Source organism: Gymnodraco acuticeps, unplaced genomic scaffold (genome assembly GCF_902827175.1).
Source record: "Gymnodraco acuticeps unplaced genomic scaffold, fGymAcu1.1, whole genome shotgun sequence".
NCBI classification, from domain to species: domain Eukaryota; kingdom Metazoa; phylum Chordata; class Actinopteri; order Perciformes; family Bathydraconidae; genus Gymnodraco; species Gymnodraco acuticeps.
The window spans coordinates 2,971,615-2,990,070 of NW_022990271.1; the positions used below are offsets into that span (position 1 = coordinate 2,971,615).

At 40.1% G+C, this 18,456-nt stretch overlaps 1 protein-coding gene across 1 annotated transcript in view; it reads left to right on the forward strand.

Annotated features, from left to right (window-relative positions):
* lrrc4cb (leucine rich repeat containing 4C, genome duplicate b) overlaps nt 1-17,703 on the forward strand; it is a 39,711-nt gene extending 22,008 nt beyond the window's left edge. The window contains 4 exon segments of the mRNA XM_034221379.1: nt 12,877-14,023; nt 14,026-14,330; nt 14,332-14,451; nt 14,453-17,703. Coding sequence (XP_034077270.1) covers nt 12,904-14,023; nt 14,026-14,330; nt 14,332-14,451; nt 14,453-14,800 — 1,893 coding nt within the window. The 5' untranslated portion in view covers nt 12,877-12,903 and the 3' untranslated portion in view covers nt 14,801-17,703.
* The last annotated feature ends 753 nt before the right edge of the window (nt 17,704-18,456 follow it).

The following is an 18,456-nucleotide window of genomic DNA, read 5'->3' on the forward strand; positions in this document are numbered from 1 at the left end:
AAGCACGGCCATAATCATGCGGCTGGTGGTGATTTGTGATCCTCTTGGAAGATCTTAGCCTTTATGAGAGAATGTTTGTTACAGCCTACATCCATCTTTTACAAAATTGTTGACTGCCACTTGAATAATTGCATTTCCCCTGCTTTGACTTCTGACTGACTTTAAGTCGGTGTCCCACGGAGCGTCATGCATTGACTGCAGAATTATCAAAGCAGATTCACAGAGAGAAAAGAAAAGAGAGGAGGGAGAATATGAGATAGAAACAGAAAGGGAGGGAGAGAGAGAAATCTAAATTACACCACTGAGAAAATGTCTCCTCTACAGCTTTCATTTATTGAGTCCAAATATATTTGATGGTGGTTATTTTTAAACAGACCTTAATCCTCCGCTCACTCTTTACCGTGAGGTAGATAATTATAGTAATCTGGTGGAAGGGAATTTCATTTCAAAGCTGTGAATCCTTGCTGTGGGATGGGCTAGTTGCTTTATGAAAGGATTTATAGTGTCCTGTCCTACAATTTTGACGGTTAGATTTCAACCTGCGTGCAACAAAGGACATTCTTTAGGATCCACTTTAAGATACTTATTAGCATAAGTTGTACCAGATATTATAACATGGCAATGATGTACTTTATGAAGAACAGTCGAGAGGTACCCATTTTCTCTTGTTGTTCTTAATAGAGGATTAGGTGAATAGATTGCATTCAAAGTAGGATAATCTAATGATGCTCTCTTAATATTCTCTTCAAATACGAATCTACTCCTAGAAGCTTTTAGCCTTATGTTGGGACTTTCTTTAGAACAAATCAGAGTAGGAGGTATTAAAGATCCTCCCCATGTAGCCGCACAGGAAAGAGCTTGTAATGTACATGCCATTCTCGTCCTGCCCTTGAGCATGTCAGTGATTCCCCACTGACTCACTACCAGCTCGAGGGGCGCTCTGTGTGAAGATGACCCCACACTCTGACCTCCCTTCAGGGAGCCAAGTGAAAAGAGAGTTGCACTGCGGGGATCAATAGAAGTCTCACACCCTTATCACTGCATTCAAGCAATTTGCGACCGAAGGGTTTAGCATGCACTTAATCTTTGACCAAAATATGAAGGCTTCTTTTTATGTGAACTACTTGGGCTGTGTGTAGCTACTGCAGGAAGAAATGTGATCATAAGGTTCATTTCACAGTAGAAGTTGGTAGTACTTAGTTACATCATGGTTTGCATAATACTTTTTAGACTTGCAGAGCATTAAATAATCCACCTCCTTATGCTCTACGTACGACAAGGCATAATGGCATTCTCACTGCATTTTAATTTTCCGTCCATTATTTAATGCTTTTGTTTTTCAGGAAGGTAATTATGCGTAAACAGCCTAGTTATAGTCTCACAGGTGCACACTCCGTGCTTTTAGACTATATAGGCCAATTTATATGGTGCAATTTCATTAGCTATACAGACGCTATGTTTCCTCACAGCTTTTATCTTTGGCACATTTGCAAGACTCCAAACATGATTACTGAGTGCTTAAGCCTTGGCTCGGAGCGGATACAGATCTGAACCCCACTAGACGTCTCAGCACCAACAATCCATCACTGTGGCTACAAAACAGTAACATCCCGTTTAACATTTGACAGAGGTTTTGCTCACCATAACATATTAATGCTTAGAGCCAGGAGTACCGTGTCAGCTGAGGCAAAGCAGGAGAAGGAGAAGCTTATTTCCATTTCTGTGCTTTCTACATTTTACTCTCCAAAAAAAAGATGTCCTTACTTGACATCGCTTGCTTTGACATTTGGTCAAGTCAAGTGAAAACTCAGTCAAGCCAAAAGGCTTATGGCAAGCATTGCTTAAAATTGGCATTTGCAGCTTACACAGCTTCATTTTAGATAGGGAGCGAAGTATTATTTAAAAGCTCCAGCCCTTACCTCTTTGGTCTTGTTACCGGTTTGGATATATTGGTTTAACATTGGTGTGTGTGTTGTCTCTTTTTACTTTATTGGTCTTAAAGGTCACCTATTATGCAAAATCCACTTTTGCGTGTCTTTTATACATAAACATGTGTCCCCTCTGTTTAAAGAGATTCTGAAAGTTTCAGGACAAAATATTCGCTCACTTTTTGTCCTAATACATTTATATAAAAACCTGTCTGAAAATGAGCTGATCAGATTTTGGCCACTTTATGATGTCATAATGTTTTTTTGGCTTGTGTAACCATTAGCCAATCACCAACCAAGGTAACAATTACAATGCTGTAACTTTAATAATACATCTTCAATGGTATTCAAACGTAATATTATTCAGATGCACACATGTAATTTGTGTTTCGGAAATGGTGCCAGACTTTGTCGACACCAATCTACATTCACACAATGCGTCTGTATACATAGTCTCAGCATTGCACTCATTAGTGACGTGTGAATAACTTTTCACATACTGATAGCTAGAGGGCAAAAACCCCAGAAAGGATTTCCAACAAGAGACAGAGGCACATTGGTTGGCAGCAATCTTAAACAAAAGAACAAAAGACTGCACCACGTATGTTGCCATCCGTTGTCAGTATCCTGTCACCCCGATGTGAACACAAAAGCTCCAGAGAGACCTGCCTCCAACTTCTTCTATTCAGTCAATTTGCAAACTAGAATGGCCGGAATTCATTGGCAAATAGCTGTGACTGAACAGGGGACACTCCAGTGAACTAATCCCTTCGAGCACTCTGCGTTTTTGCAGGGAGCGGCAACCTGCCAAGATGGCCATTGAAGCTATTGTGTCATTTTTAATGCAACACTGTTGTCTTTCTCAACACTAACAATGGGAGACTGTATTTTGTTCTTTTGGAGGTATTTCCACTGCACCAGTAATAGGGTATAGGAGAAATCTAAATGGTTCCTACAAATTGCAAACTAAAATAGTCAATATATGTGGGCATAAAATTGCAAATGTGCGTGTTATATCGTGAAAACACACCTATCATGGCCCAATTTCTAGGGCTTCCGAAACTTTTAGGAATCACGTTCAATATGTGATTAGCTCATTTGGAGAGAACCAAGTTTTACTGATGACGCATCACATGTATCAAGGGCATCACTGTGATGTGGAACCTTTTTGAGTTAAATATTTATTAATTCATCTTTCAAACAAAATGAGTGTCACAAGTTCATTCAGAATGATTTTGCAGGCAGAACAGCATTCGGGTGCATACAGCTCACTTACTTCACCAATCACAGAAATCCTGTGCTAGCAGTGATCTGTTTAACTACTGTAAGAAGGCAGCTTATGGGGCCTGTGCAGCTCATTATTCTGCCACTGCTGCTGGCTGTGTGTACTCACCTACCTAAACCCAGACTGCTACCTGCTTATTCAATATATGTTTCCACTGTTCCTTGATCAATCAACACGCTTTGCAGTGAGTTCTTAATTTATATCTGTGACCAATTACTAAGATTGTCCCAACTGCCATGACTCATGCAAACATATTTTACTGTTCCGTGTTTTCGTTTAGTCCAATCAGCCTCGTTTCTGCCACAATGCCCTTCAACCTATCAGCCAATGTTGCAGATCTCTTTTTAGGAACGCAGTCATGGGAAGCGTATTGGTGGGCTAGACAAGTGACACGAATACTAAGAGCGTCCTCACATTCAGCCGGTCTGCCACCCAGGGCATCCTGTCGTAATCCCTTTGCAGAGACCAGCCAGAGCCTTGGCAGAGTGTATTTGAACATGGAGGTCCCTGCAGATTATTTAGCACATGCAATTATCATAATGGAAGCAGCATATGGTGATACGTGAAAAGGAATTGAATTATCACTTGAAAGGTGTCTCTTTACCCTCTCGCTCTCTGTCTTTCCAGTATTTGGCACATGATAAGCAACCTTCCTCTACTTGCCTCACATGAAAGAACATACAGGAAACCAGAATGTTCTATCATGCGATACCGTTTAACTCTACAAACAGAACGGTAATACAAGTACAATTTCCTGGAAAACAGCTGCGCCCAGGTATACACATCTGACAGCTCTGTATCAGCTCAACATGGTTAAATGTAACTCAAATGTTCAAAATGTAAAGATGGTTTACTCTTATTCTTGACAAGCCAATATGTCGCATTTTCTAAATGAGTCATCTATATTAGTATGGTCATATAATACTTTTTTGTCAGATCAAGTCTGAAATTGTTCTTGCATCATAGCAACTCCATTTGCAGCATGATCAAGGACTATTAGTTAAGGCTAGGAACATCACATTACTATCACTGAAGACAAAATGTTCAATTGATCTGTATTTCTAAAACCACATTATGTTATTTTTGTAAATTGATTCATATATTCTCAAAGGGGTTGACATAGAATATTTATGCAGAATTGTATTTGGTTAAGCACTTTGACTTTAGAGTAGTTGAAAAACACTTACAGTATTCCATTATGTCGTTATTTTGCAGTTTTGTAAGAATTCTAAACACTAGTTGGCTTTTCTCATTTTTATCCAAAGTTTGAAGTATGTGTCATGGCCGTTTCAAAGCCATTTCATAGATAAAAGCCAACATAAAAGAGCCGTCATAATCCAATAGCCAAGACTGCAATCATCAGAGTGGCTAGATGGCTGATGTTTTTACACTTCTCATTAGAAACAAGAGATTGATTTAAACAAACAACAAACGTTTTCCGACATAATGCTCTAGCATATTGCCTGAAAGCAAATTAAAATGTGTCTATAGGTTTATGTCCTCACTGATCGTCTGTCTGACAATAATTCCAGATGGCCGTTTGATTGCCTTCAATTTGGTCTTTCTTTAAATTTAATTTCATTCTATCACAGACGGGAGAAAATGAGCCTGGTCATCTAGAATTTTGATGATTTCCAATAACACGATCATGCCATCTGGAAACGCTGCTGCCCCGAGAGGATGGTGGAGGTTAAGCTCCGGTCTGAGGGTCAACTGCACCACCTTTATTTCTCATAGTTCATGATGAACAGACCAGGATGACAGGCTGCTCTCTTTTGTTGGTCACGGAAAACAAATATGTCCAGGCTAGTTGAGGACCCTCTACATCTTACAATCAGTAGAACAATGACAACACATTTGGTAATGAATTAGAAATAAATCATTTCAATTAACTGGTTGTACTCCAGTCCCCTGTAGTCTTCAAAGGATTAGGCCATTAGGGGATAAAAAGAGAACAGATTGATAGATGGGGTTTCTGTATATGCTCACTATATTTCTGATCCATACACCTTTATTGGGCTTTGAACTCGTAGAGCATGAACTGTATTTCACCTTAAAGCTTAATCAATATGTTTTTATATTAACATTAAATAAAATGACTGTGTAAAATAAAAGAGCTTGCTTACAGTGCAAATATTGTGCTATAGTGACCGTCAACCCTGAAAAGCTATTTAAATCCTTTTGTTTGAATGTTTTGTCTCCAACAGTATTTACTGTCAGGTAGTCAAAGTATCAGTCAGCTTTCATTCATGTTTTTGTTCCCCTAGAACAGGGGTACTCAAATACAAATCTTAAAGGTCCAAAATAAATGTTTCAATAAGACAAAGGTCCGTTTATCACGGTCATTCAAACTTTTAAACAATTACAACAAGATTCTTAACACGAGGTTGCAAAAACAAAAATAATCTGTATGCAGCAGTTTTCATTGTTATTGTGTCTGTGCTTGACCCCTCAGAGTCGCAGTGTAAGAGCTGCACAGTTATGAATAAAGGCAGCCGCACCCTCTTTCATTCAGCATTCCCATTATTGCTTTATAAATGTATTCCCCCTTGTGTGTCCACTGAGGATCGTCAGGCCCAACACATCTTCAACAAACTCCCCCTTTGCCTCATCATAAAAACTCACAAACACCAGCAACTGAGCATTGTCAGTGGTGTCAGTGGACTCACCCACAGCTAAGGAAATGCACTGTGCATTTTTTATTCCATCACAAAGCTGATGAATCAAATCACCAGCCAGTATTTATGTTCTTCTGGTTGCTGTGGAATCTGAGAGGGGATTTGCTTGATTTGACCTGTTATTTCCTCTTTTTGTTTGCCTTCAACATGGTCTCCATCACTTCAGTCATGCATTCTTTTATACTCAGTTATTATCCAGTGGAAAGTCCTTACCTACTGGCCTAGTTCAATCAAAGTGGTTACTTTTTTTTGGCTGGGCAGTGTAGTTTTACACACCGTCTTATTTGACTTTCTCAGGACTTAAAACAGTTTTTTGGGGGCAGACCCCCTCAAAGAAAAAAAATATATTTACACACGTAAGGTCATCATCTTAATAGTTGTGTATGCTCATTCGTGAGCAGAGCATCAAGTTGGCATGTCTATTACAGCTGAATGCGGCGATTACCATTTTGTTCAGCAAAACGCCTCACAAACGTATTAAGATCAACAGCTGTAGAGCGTTTTGATTCAATGCTGAGTACAGCCAAACTGACAGTCTCTTCTCTGTCATTGTAGACCGCAAATACCTCATTCCTTCAGTGCTTGGGTCCGAATGCTTCTCGTTTTGCGCCGTCCAGTTCAAAATGAAATCGCCGCCAATCGTATGTCCACGCTCGCGCCAGGACCGGGGGAGGGGTTACATGACGTGAATCTTGTGCTGCATTCACTTGCACTCGGACATTAGAGACTTTCTCTCATAAATGTCCGATGAGCCACAACTTTTCTTTCAAAACAAAGCTGCCAACTGGGGTGGCAGCTGGAGTGTCAGTTGCCACCCCAGTAGGTGAAACTAGGCTACTAGCTACAGTACAGATGGAACTAGATGAGCTGTTAACTCTTGCTCTGAATTTATTTATTTTAAATTCTCGCTCTGACTTAGACAGGTTGAAAGAGACACACACATTTTTCCCACCCGCATTCCGCGAAGACCCGCCCTACTGTGCCTCTGATTCGCAGATTGTTTGGGGGGAAAAAACGCTGACTGGATGCTGAATGTGATTGGACCAAAGCGTTGACACACACAGGTGGAACACAGTGGAACAGTCAGACATGCAGAGCGCTGTTTGCAGTGGACATAGCGGATAATTTTGACTCGTTGCGAATGCGTTGTGGCGATGTCTCACATATAATACAGAGAGATAATACATATGAAAAGTATAATTTGCTCAGAGTCCGGAGACAGTGGTGGTTCGGTCCGGATCCGGACCAGAGTCCGTAGTTTGAGGATGCCTGCCCTAGAAAATGGATTAATGCAGCTTTCAAATTAAAAAGGAGCAATTGGAGCTTTTATGCGAAATCATTCAGAATAATTGAATTGCATTGTTCTATTGCAATGTCTTATTGAACTCTCAAATGACTATGAAACTCCTTCAAATATCATGTGGAATTCTAACCCATTCTCCGTCTAAGAGAAGTGAAAGCAACTGAGTAAACACATTTGTTTGGGCAGCTTGATTAAATCTGGACTGTCCCTGAAGTGATCACAGCATCCGGTTCCCTATAGCTTGGAGACCCATTCCACCTGTCCCTGACCCCATGGCAGCCATCCATTCATGAAGCACTTTTTCCACATAGATGAGGAAAAAAACACTTCCGCAATCCTAGTAGTATGACCTACGTTATAAGTCAGGTTATTTTCCACTTCATGTCTGCAGCCGTCTTTCAACAAGACGTTATAGAATGCACCCCCATGCAATCAGGATGACGTTACCTGGGATCCATTGAGAATGAAATATTGTGGCTCCAGACAGTTCTACTACAGTGGTTTCTTCAAGATGCACAAGTTACTTTCATTACCTTGACAAATGAAACGTTGTGGCTGCCGTCAGTTGTACTTAGAATGATCAGAATGAAGGCACAGAAATTGTTTCAATTTGGGTCCATTCAGAGATGAAATAATGATTTCTCCATTCCTTTTCAGGCATCCCACTAAGTAAAGTAATATTCCACACAGGGTGTAGCTAAAGAACACGGAAACATGGTTTACATCATCCTTTTGCATGACCTTTACTGTGCACTGCAGCAGTGGCCTGCATTTGTTTTCACCAGAACATAGAGGGCTGCATCGCCAAGACACCTCGTTTAAAACACTGACTAAATGTGACATGTTGAAAATATTCTTGTTTCAAAGCATCACTCCTATACCAACTGGCCCAGCCAAAGCAAATGATGCCAAATGGTTAGATTCAATCAAATAATGTAGTGTGGTTGTAATATACAAAGCTTGTTAATTTAATATTTGCTGAGAAATTTCCAAATAAAAACATGACATTCAAATGAAGAAGAAGAAGAATGGACTTTATTAATTATTAAATTAAGTTTGTACACGCACATGCGTTGTTATACAGGTACATACAGTACACACAGTACACACCTTTCACAACATGCACACACATATACAAATGTAAAGTATAAGTATTAGCTCCCCAATTACGTTTTATCACTAGGAAGAGAAATATGTTCCCTCAAATACTGTAAAGAGAAATGTATCCTTATATGGTATGAAAGGGGTTAAAACTGAAAACATTACATTTGGATTGTTGATGGCAAGCAGGGATGGGTGAGGGACAGCAGGATATTGGTTTTGGTCATTACAGCAGTCAGAGGCATAACACATATTTACAGCCCAGTTTACTTTTGGTCCTTTTTATGTAAGGTTACGTATGTAGTTAACCAGTGACAAAGCTAAAAACTGTATTTCTTTTGATAACACATCCCTAGAAAATACAAAATGTTTAAGAAAAAGGACTATCTTGCTTTTCTAAGTACATTTAATACAGACAGTAACAGCAGTCTGTATTCTGCATTTTAAAAGTGAAACCGGAAGACCTAGGACTGCCATGTTACATACATGAACATACATGAACATATAAAGCAGCTGGCAACTCATGGATCAGCTTTAGCCTTCAGCTGCTTTATTCCAGATGGCCACATGGTTTTCAAAATGTTTAAGTATTTGAATGATCAAATGAGATAATAAATATGAAAAGCTCTGTGTGTGCCCTCGACTTAAATCGTTTGCTTGCTTTTCAAACTTTAGTTTCTCTTTCTCTTTCTCTTTCTCTTGAATTCAGTTCAACATGCCAGCTCCTAGGGCCAACGGTGCACGACACCATAAAAACTACCACCAGAAACACAAGCGTTTAATACGCGGAGTTCTGCCCTTTAATACCAGAACTCTGCGTACTTAGGCCATGATTCGGAGGTGGGGCGGTTGTCTTTTTTATCCAGGTGAAGCAGAACTGAAGAGTGAAGCACTCCAAGTCTGCAGGTCAGAGTGAGGCAGCAGCAGCGGTAACGGCTGGTTGCGTTTGTCCTCATTGCTAGATTTGAAAACCAGCAAAGCCCAACGTTAGATATAAAGCTGTACACAGAATTTGAACACAAGAAAAAAAAGTCTTCACTGTTAATCATCTTATCCATCGATTGGCTAATTGTCAATCCAAACCATTTTAAATGATACTGCTGGCACTAGACCATAGTTTTATTTATTTTGGCCAACAAATCCCCTGAAAAAAACAAATAACAAAATGATCCAAAAACCCAAGTAACAAAGGAAGCACAATGTTGCACTGATTAACATGTTCCTTCAGTGCAAAAAACAGGGATAGTTTATTTTGAGTCAATTCTACCCACTACTAGTGCACCATACGTATATTAATCTGCAGCCAAAGATAGTCCCCAGTAAATGATTAATTTACTACTGTTTGGGATAACTACAGCTCCCTGCTGTTTAGGATTGCAGTGTCCCCTTTGTAACAAAATGAAACTATGCATGTGTGACCTGTTTTCTTAAGATTTAAGAGTAACAAATGGCCTTTGGGCTGAATGCCACAGAGAAAGTAGGATTTGACAGACAAACAAACGGCAGCATTGGTTTTGGTGTAACCTAGGATTGGTTGGAAATACTACAATTGTAGAATATCACCAGCCTCAACCCCCTCTCTCTTTGGTTATACTATTTGTTGGTTGGCTTAGGTCCTGTCTTAGATTCTTCTCTATACCAACATATTCATTAGCATTCAAGATGTCATAATTGTTATTCATCTGTATCTCAGACACATGGTCTGTACACAGGTCTTGTTGAACCCATATGGCCTGTGAGGTCACTGCTCTTAACACTAGGATGGGTCAAATGCAGAGAAACCGTTTCGTTACTAGTACCTGTACTATGTAATGACAATAAAAGTAAAAAAAAGGTTATAACATCAGCACTAACGAGGATAAAACCAGATCATTAGTGTTCTGACTGAATTAGCAAGACAACATTTATTTCCACGAAAAGCCCTCCATGTGGTCAAAGACTTATTTTGCATTCATAATGAGAGACTTGCCTTCCTACACCTTGATCCACTCTATCAAATTCACACTCCCAGTGAGTCATGTAGGAATATGACTCCTTCTTTTCTGGGTTGTAGGAGGTAGGATTTGTGATTCCTAAGGGGTACTAAGTCAGAGTTGTTATAGCGATTATATCAGTATGTACTGTAGAGTGTCAATACCATCGGGTACTAACTGTAATGATATCAGTATTATAATTGTGTGCCACACATGAGATTATCATGCTTGAACATGTGACTTTTTTTGTCTGATAGTGAAAGTGCAAATTGAGATCTTTATCACTTTGCCGTTTGGTTGGAATTATCTTGACAGCTCAAATCCCTTCTTAGAACTCAGAGGGGAAATGTTTAATGACAACAAGCTTAGACAAACATCAAATCAAAAATGTGACTGCAAAGCAAACGTTCAATAATGCAATGTTTCTTTTCATGCTCAGATGTATTATTTTACTCAATATTACTTGTGTGGAGAAATGTTAACATTGTTATTCTCGAACCACGAGATTGTTCTATTCATACATCGAGACTAAGACACAGTTTCTCTTTTTTTGTTGCGCTACCTCAATTATTGTGTGGCTTCCAGTAGAAACTGCCAAGCTTGCCTCCCTGGTGTGTGGAAATGACCAAGAAAACACATTTGGCCAATTGGAGTGAAATGTTGTGCTTACCGTGAACAACAATGAGAAATCTCTAATGATTTTACATTGTAGTTTTAGTGCTCTGCTTTATATTATAATAGCATTGCTATGCGTGCCCCGATTAAGACATACGTTAGCCTAGCACTTTTCCAACAAACTCATTAGAACAAACCATTTTGGCAAATCACAGTGGTGTCGGACATAATGCCAGTTGCTGCTGGTGCAGGGGCAGCAAAGTAATGGTGGGTGTGTTTTATGTTGCTGGCAGGATTTGAGATGTAAGTAGCTACTGCTTTCAGTGGCTTTGAATACATGTTGAGTGTGCCTAGATGGGATTAATCCACTCAGTGTTGCACCAACAAACTGAGGAAGTACGTTTGAACCGTTTTTTCTTCTTTTTTTGTAATGATGCATTCTGTGCTGATGAAATGTATTCAGATATAGTGTTTTATGAAGAGGGCATGTGAAAAAAACTATAATTACTCTATGAGTGGTAGCTCAACATGGTCATTGCTGATTTTACACTTTTTCTTAAAGCAATCGGATGGAATTGCAAACGGAGATGTTTTATTGACCGTCAATATCCTCCATCAGTGTGTTTGCCATGTCTGACATTTTCTTGTCTTGGGTGGCAACGCAGGGTTGTTGTAATTCCAGCCAGACAAAATGAGCTCCTGCCAGCAGGAGGCTTCATTCGATCTGATGCCCAGCAGAGGCTCGTCTCTCCGCAGCCTCCCAACACCACGGCTGGTGTGGCAGCTTGGCTGGTGCAAAACCGAGCCACATGTAGGCTCATTTCTACTGATTAAGCCAGCCACTCATCTTTACAGAGAACATTTCCATCTCAGTTAACTATTTTTACAGTTTAGAAAACACCTGTCCTGTCTTTGTGGTGTGGGTTGATAGAAAGAGATGATTAACAGATCATTTGAGTTGGAAGAGCTTGAAAGAGACAAAGAGAATACTTCAATCTAAGGACCCAGTAGGCGAGATTAATGTTTCTTGCCGCATGCAAGAGTGCTTTGTTCTTGGCAAAGGCACTAACTGCATTGAAGAATAGTGCCTGCATTACTTAACTGATGTCACATATACCATAGCTTAAGAATACAGTACATATTGGTGTATATGTAGGTTACCATCATTGGGAGCATGAGATAATAAGGTGTGATAGCCACACATCAACACTGCTGTGTGGAAGTGGGAGGTACAGGCTGTGCTGTATGTGTATACATGTCTTGGTCTATTTTTTTATCTTGAGCACACTCAGGCATATACTTTGACACTTTGGCTGAATGGAGTAATCTAATCTGATTCAATCTATTACAAGATAACAGAGTAACAAGTTCCTTGTTAGTCACTTGATGTGAGGGAGATAATACATTATTTTATATTTCTACAAGGGCCATATCCGGCCTCTTCACATACTTGATTAACGTTATTGAGAGGGTTTTTTCATGTGACAATAAATGAGATGATAGTGAAAAGTAAAAAGTACTGAGATATTGCTTTGAATGAAAAAAACAATTCCTCATGAATCGATAAAGGCTGCTTTTTTTTAAACCTGAGGAAATAAATCACTGATAAATAATTTCAAAGGAAATACAAAACAATGATCAAATAAGATATATATCATTTATCATATCATTTTATGGTTACACAATTCATTCTCTTGTGCTTTGTTCTATCTGAATTATGATAAGGAGTTATCAAACTGTTTAGTTGTGCTATCTTACAATCAATACTGTATATAGTAAATGTGAGGTAAAGTGTGTCGTCAATGTAACCGGTTAGAACTCGAAGTGGCGATGAGGTCTTAAAATGTATGGAAAGGGTCTTAAAAAAGGTATTAAAAAGGTATTACATTTGACTTCAGGATTCCTGCATATACCCAGATAAACTTAACAATGTACTTATTGCTACTTTATGTGGTTACTAAATATTCTTCTCGCTTTTTTCTTCTTGTTTCAGAGAACTCAAACAGCAGATGAACTATGAATGCTGAACACAATGATCTCCTCCCTCCAGCGCCAGACAATGAGAGGTCGTAGGCTGAAGGGGGCGCTGTCCAACCCCCTATTCGTGCTGCTTTTGGCCCTTCAGATCCTGGTCGTGGCTGGGCTGGTTCGCGCTCAGACCTGTCCTTCTGTCTGCTCATGCAGCAACCAATTCAGCAAAGTAATATGCACCCGCCGAAGTCTACGGGACGTCCCAGATGGCATTTCCACCAACACTCGCTACCTGAACCTCCAGGACAACCTCATCCAGGTCATCAAAGTGGACAGTTTCAAACATCTGCGCCATCTGGAGATCCTGCAGCTGAGCAAAAACCACATTCGCAACATTGAAATTGGCGCCTTTAATGGACTGGCCAGTCTCAACACTTTGGAGCTCTTTGATAATCGGCTCACGACAATCCCCAATGGAGCATTTGAGTACCTGTCCAAGCTGAAGGAATTGTGGCTACGGAACAACCCGATCGAAAGTATACCATCTTATGCCTTCAACCGAGTCCCCTCGCTTCGAAGGCTGGATCTAGGTGAGCTCAAACGTCTCTCTTACATTTCTGATGGAGCCTTCAAGGACTTGAGCAACCTGCGCTACCTAAACCTGGGAATGTGCAACCTCAAGGAGATCCCAAACATTTTACCTTTGATCAGGCTTGAAGAGCTAGAAATGTCAGGAAACCAGCTCACTGTTGTCAAGCCCAGCGCATTTTTAGGATTAGTGAACCTCCAGAAGCTGTGGATGATGCATGCCCAGATACAAACTTTAGAGAGGAATTCCTTTGATGACCTTCAGTCTCTGGTGGAGCTCAACCTAGCTCACAACAACCTTACCTTTCTACCACATGACCTCTTCACACCGTTGCATCGCCTGGAGCGGGTCCACCTCCATCACAACCCTTGGAACTGCAACTGTGATATCCTGTGGCTCAGCTGGTGGCTGAAGGAGACAGTACCTGCTAATACTAGCTGCTGCGCCCGTTGCCATTCGCCTGCAGTCTATAAAGGTCGCTACATTGGGGAATTGGACCACAGCTACTTCCAGTGCGATGTTCCTGTCATTGTGGAGCCACCCAGTGACTTGAATGTGACAGAAGGCATGGGTGCAGAGCTTAATGTCGTACAAGCTCGCTAACATCCATCAGCTGGCTTACACCAAATGGCTCGCTGGTGACACATGGGGCTTACAAGGTACGTTTGTCTGTACTCAATGATGGGTCACTGAACTTTACTAGTGTCACCATGCAGGACACTGGGACTTACACCTGTATGGTAAGCAACACAGCAGGCAACATTTCTGCCTCTGCTGTGCTTAATGTCACTTCTGTGGAAAACAGCGGGGTGACCTATTTTACCACAGTCACTGTGGAGACCATTGAGTCCCCGGGGGACTATAGCCAAACGCCACTTCCCCCCATTTGGCTGGGTGTCATCCTCGACAACAAAAGGTACTCCTATTTCCACAAGACCACAGAGCGGACTTAACACCATTCCAGTTCTTGATCCGGATGGAGAGGGAGCCCTCAATGGCCTGGATGAGGGTGATGAAAACTACCAAGATTATCATTGGCTGCTTCGTGGCCATAACGCTAATGGCTGCTGTTCTGCTGGTAATTTTCTACAAGATGAGGAAGCAACATAACCAGCAGGATCCTGATGGCCCTGCCTCCTCCATGGAGGTCATTACAGTTGAAGAAGAGCTTGCAGGTGTTGCTGCCATGGAGAGACACCTATCGCTGCCTCCTCTGGAGCACTACAACCACTACAACACCTACAAGAGCAGTTACCACCACGGTCCTATGCTCAGTACCATACACAGCTCAGCCACACAGGAACCTTTACTGATTCAAGCCTGCTCAAAAGACAATGTACAAGAGACCCAAATCTGATCTTGAATTTGACTAAACATCTTGTGTCAGCAGTTTCATACTTGGAGTACAATGGACCAAATGTGAAGATAAAAAATACGTCAAAATGACATTAACCTGACAGAGGTGATGTCTGTAATGACGAAGAACCACCATTTGGCAAAGGGACGACATATGATACTTTACCAAGTGTCTTTACAAAAACAAAGATTATTTATTAAAAGTATGTCTAGTGGCTAAATGAAGAAAAACAATTTGTGATAGCTTTTTAGCTCATTTTATTTCTCTCTTTCTGTGTAATACTGCACAAGAGAAAGAATGGTTTACAAAACAAATGAACACAAGCAAACACATACAGCTCATGTGTAGAAAATGATAAAAAAATTCATATAACGCCATTCATTTAATGTTTAGATTTTACCTGATAATAATGTGATTTGTTTGAGGGCACCGTTTTAAGATGTATAAGTATTTACCAATTTAAAATCTGCTAGTTTTTTAGGCCACCATGTCCAATTCAGCAGTGTTTTATAAGAGTAAAAATAAACATAAAATGGGTTTATTCATGCTGTCATGTTCCAGCTGACTGTCACTCAACACCAAATTAGATCCTCTAATGACAGAGCTCTGGATGATATCGCAGTGAAGCCAGCATGCCTGAGGAGCAAGGCAGCCAAATTAGTAACTGCATTTCCCCTGTGGCTCCTAAAAAACTACCATACGTCCTTCACTTTAATTAAGATTAAGTTCTTGCTCCCACTCTTCCTTCTACCTTTACTTTACACTTCAACCTCTACAATTTCTCACCTTGTACACCTCCTCTCTTCTTATAAGGCTTGATCTTCCCTGTCTTCCCCTCTCATCTTTCTTACATGTCCTCTGTTTCTTTCATTGTCTCTGTCACTTAGCTCAGGCACGTTCTTCACCCTTCGCCATGTCTCATTTGTCTGGCTTTATCCGCCGGCATGTGCCGCACGACGGCAGAATATTGCTTGGGAAAATGAAGGGGAGCATAAGGCTGCAGTATGTAGCCACCCTGTTAACCTAGTAATGATCTACGTCCACTCAGTGTCGCGTTACCTTGCCATCACCCCAGGGTCACGAGCATGGGAGCTGATAGTCCATCTGTTAAACAGATAAAGAGGCAAATGAGGCTGCTTTGTAATGTAGTGTGACCCTGTCAGACTAAAGCAGACGGGGGCTAACATAGTCAGTGAAGCAGCTAACCTGCAAGAAAATAAGGGGAGATGGGTTGTAGCTCATTAATCTGTATCAGCAGTTCATTTGCAGACTAACAGAGGGAAAGCTGATAACAAAACAGCATGAGACTTTTCCACTCTCCCTGCGCCCGACATCTAACGGGGGGGAGAGGCCTTTGATATTGAAGTGACCCCTGCTCAGTCTAATTTTTCAGAGAAAAACACACACACTTTGATGTTGCATGATTTATAGACCATCAAAACATTGTCTCTCCTGTAGTCTGTGTGCGCTTTGATTTTTCATTTACTTTTCAAAGAGGAAGGCTTAAGGAAAAGGGAGGTAGGGAAGAAAAGTGATAAACAGAGGGAAGAAAAGTGATAAACAGAGGGCGGAAAAAGGCGAGCCAAACCCACAATGGCCATAAGGGGTCTTCAAACAAATATATTGCTGATATGAAGCAGGAGGAGTGAAAAAAAAGATAAGGAACAAGGAGGCAAAACTAGCCATCAGACCGTCGCCATGGAAACAGTGACCTTGTGCAGAAAGAAAGGAGAGGTAGATATGCCTTTCACTTTGGTCTCTATGCAACAAGCATATTTAAATTCCCACCGGCAATTTCAGAAATGCGACAAATTATCGACAAAACTGACAATTGAATGTGAATTTAAAAACAGTTCTTATGGGATTTGAGCTGTGTGACATTATTTTGCAGTGCAACAAACATGTTCAGTTACTTGAATGATATATCACTGAATGATGTGAACATTTTAACATAAATGTCCAGCAGCCGTACTCATCTATTGATTTTCATCTCAGTGAAGATAACTAACATAGATTTTAGTGTGAGCCACATTAAGCACTGTCACACGCACAAAATTATATACTTTTTATCAATCAGTCCCCTAAATGTATTTATTACGATTTATACAAAATACAGATTAATGACTGGTGATGCCTCGCGAAAGCTATTCATTGTCAGCCTTTCATTTTGGGTTACGAAAGGCGAGAATAATACCATCAATGGTAACAACGTAGAGTAAACCATTCTTTCCCTTTCTACTGTTTTCTTTTTCAATGCTCAATACCTTTTCAATGCTTTTGGTGGCTTAATGATTCAATGTTGACGCTGGCTACAGTGAAAAAAAAGGTTGAGATTTTTTATATATATATTTGGGGATGAGGGTTGTGAGTTATCACGATGAGTGGAATATCTCTGTATTGGTATTTGCGTGAGCAGGATGGCTTTATGTGGAGATACATTTGAATGCCAGAATGAAATTAGACTGACCTGCAGAATGTTGGACTTGAAACACCAGCAGAGTGAGCTTGATTTTTGTGCAAAACCCCAAGCCAAGGTGATCCGATTCTTGTGTGTTATTCTGCCTACTGTCTATGTATAGGAAGGGTTACTGTATGTGGGAATATTCTCTCTCATTTTTGGAGAGAATAGTCATCAAAAGGTTACATTTCTACAAAATAAAAAAAATATTTTCAAAAACATAATGCAAAAAAAAAGATCTTCAGATCATAATTTTACATGTGCTTCAATTGTTAAAAAAAGACAAAAAAAGCTAAAACAAAAAGAAGAAAAAAGCAAGAGACTGTGCTTGTAAGGAGTCCAACTCATTTCTCTGAGGATGATGTTCAATTATTGATACCTGAGATTGTAGTTCATACTGTACATGAATACAAATAAAAGTTGCAATTCTTTGTTTTCCAATAGATTTCATGGAATGTATTATTCAGAGACGTTGCCGCCTTTGTCCTATTTGCACATTAACACTTGCATAGAAATATTCAAACCAGTATGCTGAACTGAGAAAAATGCGCTGTGCAGAAAATGTACTGTAGATTATTTTATGAGGTCAGAGGAGGGAAGTGGATCTCTCTTAGTGGAAAAGGAAGTGATCTTTCTGTATTCTACACAGAAAGTCAGATTATTTTATCTAATTTGAATCACTCCATCTGTTTGACAGAATCATCATCATCATTTGATTCATGCGGGCAAATCTGAGAATTTCATTACCAATAGCAGAATAGGCTGTTCCTGCTCTCTCCGCTGACTCAATATGATGAACAAAGGAGCTCAAAGAACCTTTGAGAACATTGTCACTCAGAAAAATACATGCCTACACTTCCCTCACTGGCATTTCAAAATGAAATGATTATTCAATCAATTAGACCAAATATCACCATAAATCTCGATTTGTGTAAAAAAAAAACACCTCAGAGAAGGGACTGCTTTTCATCATGACGTCTCCATTATCCAAATAGCACAAAATGGCGCACAGTCACAATTGCCTTTGCTCCATTTCATCCAAAAAGTACTTGATGGCTGCCCAGCAAAATGTTTTGAGGCCATTTGTGCAGGCTTCATTCAGCCACTTAATGGTATGTATGGTCATTCGCAAACGCTTGAATGTCTATTCAAACAAAGGGATAATTCATTCATTCACTCACTGAATACAATTTATTCA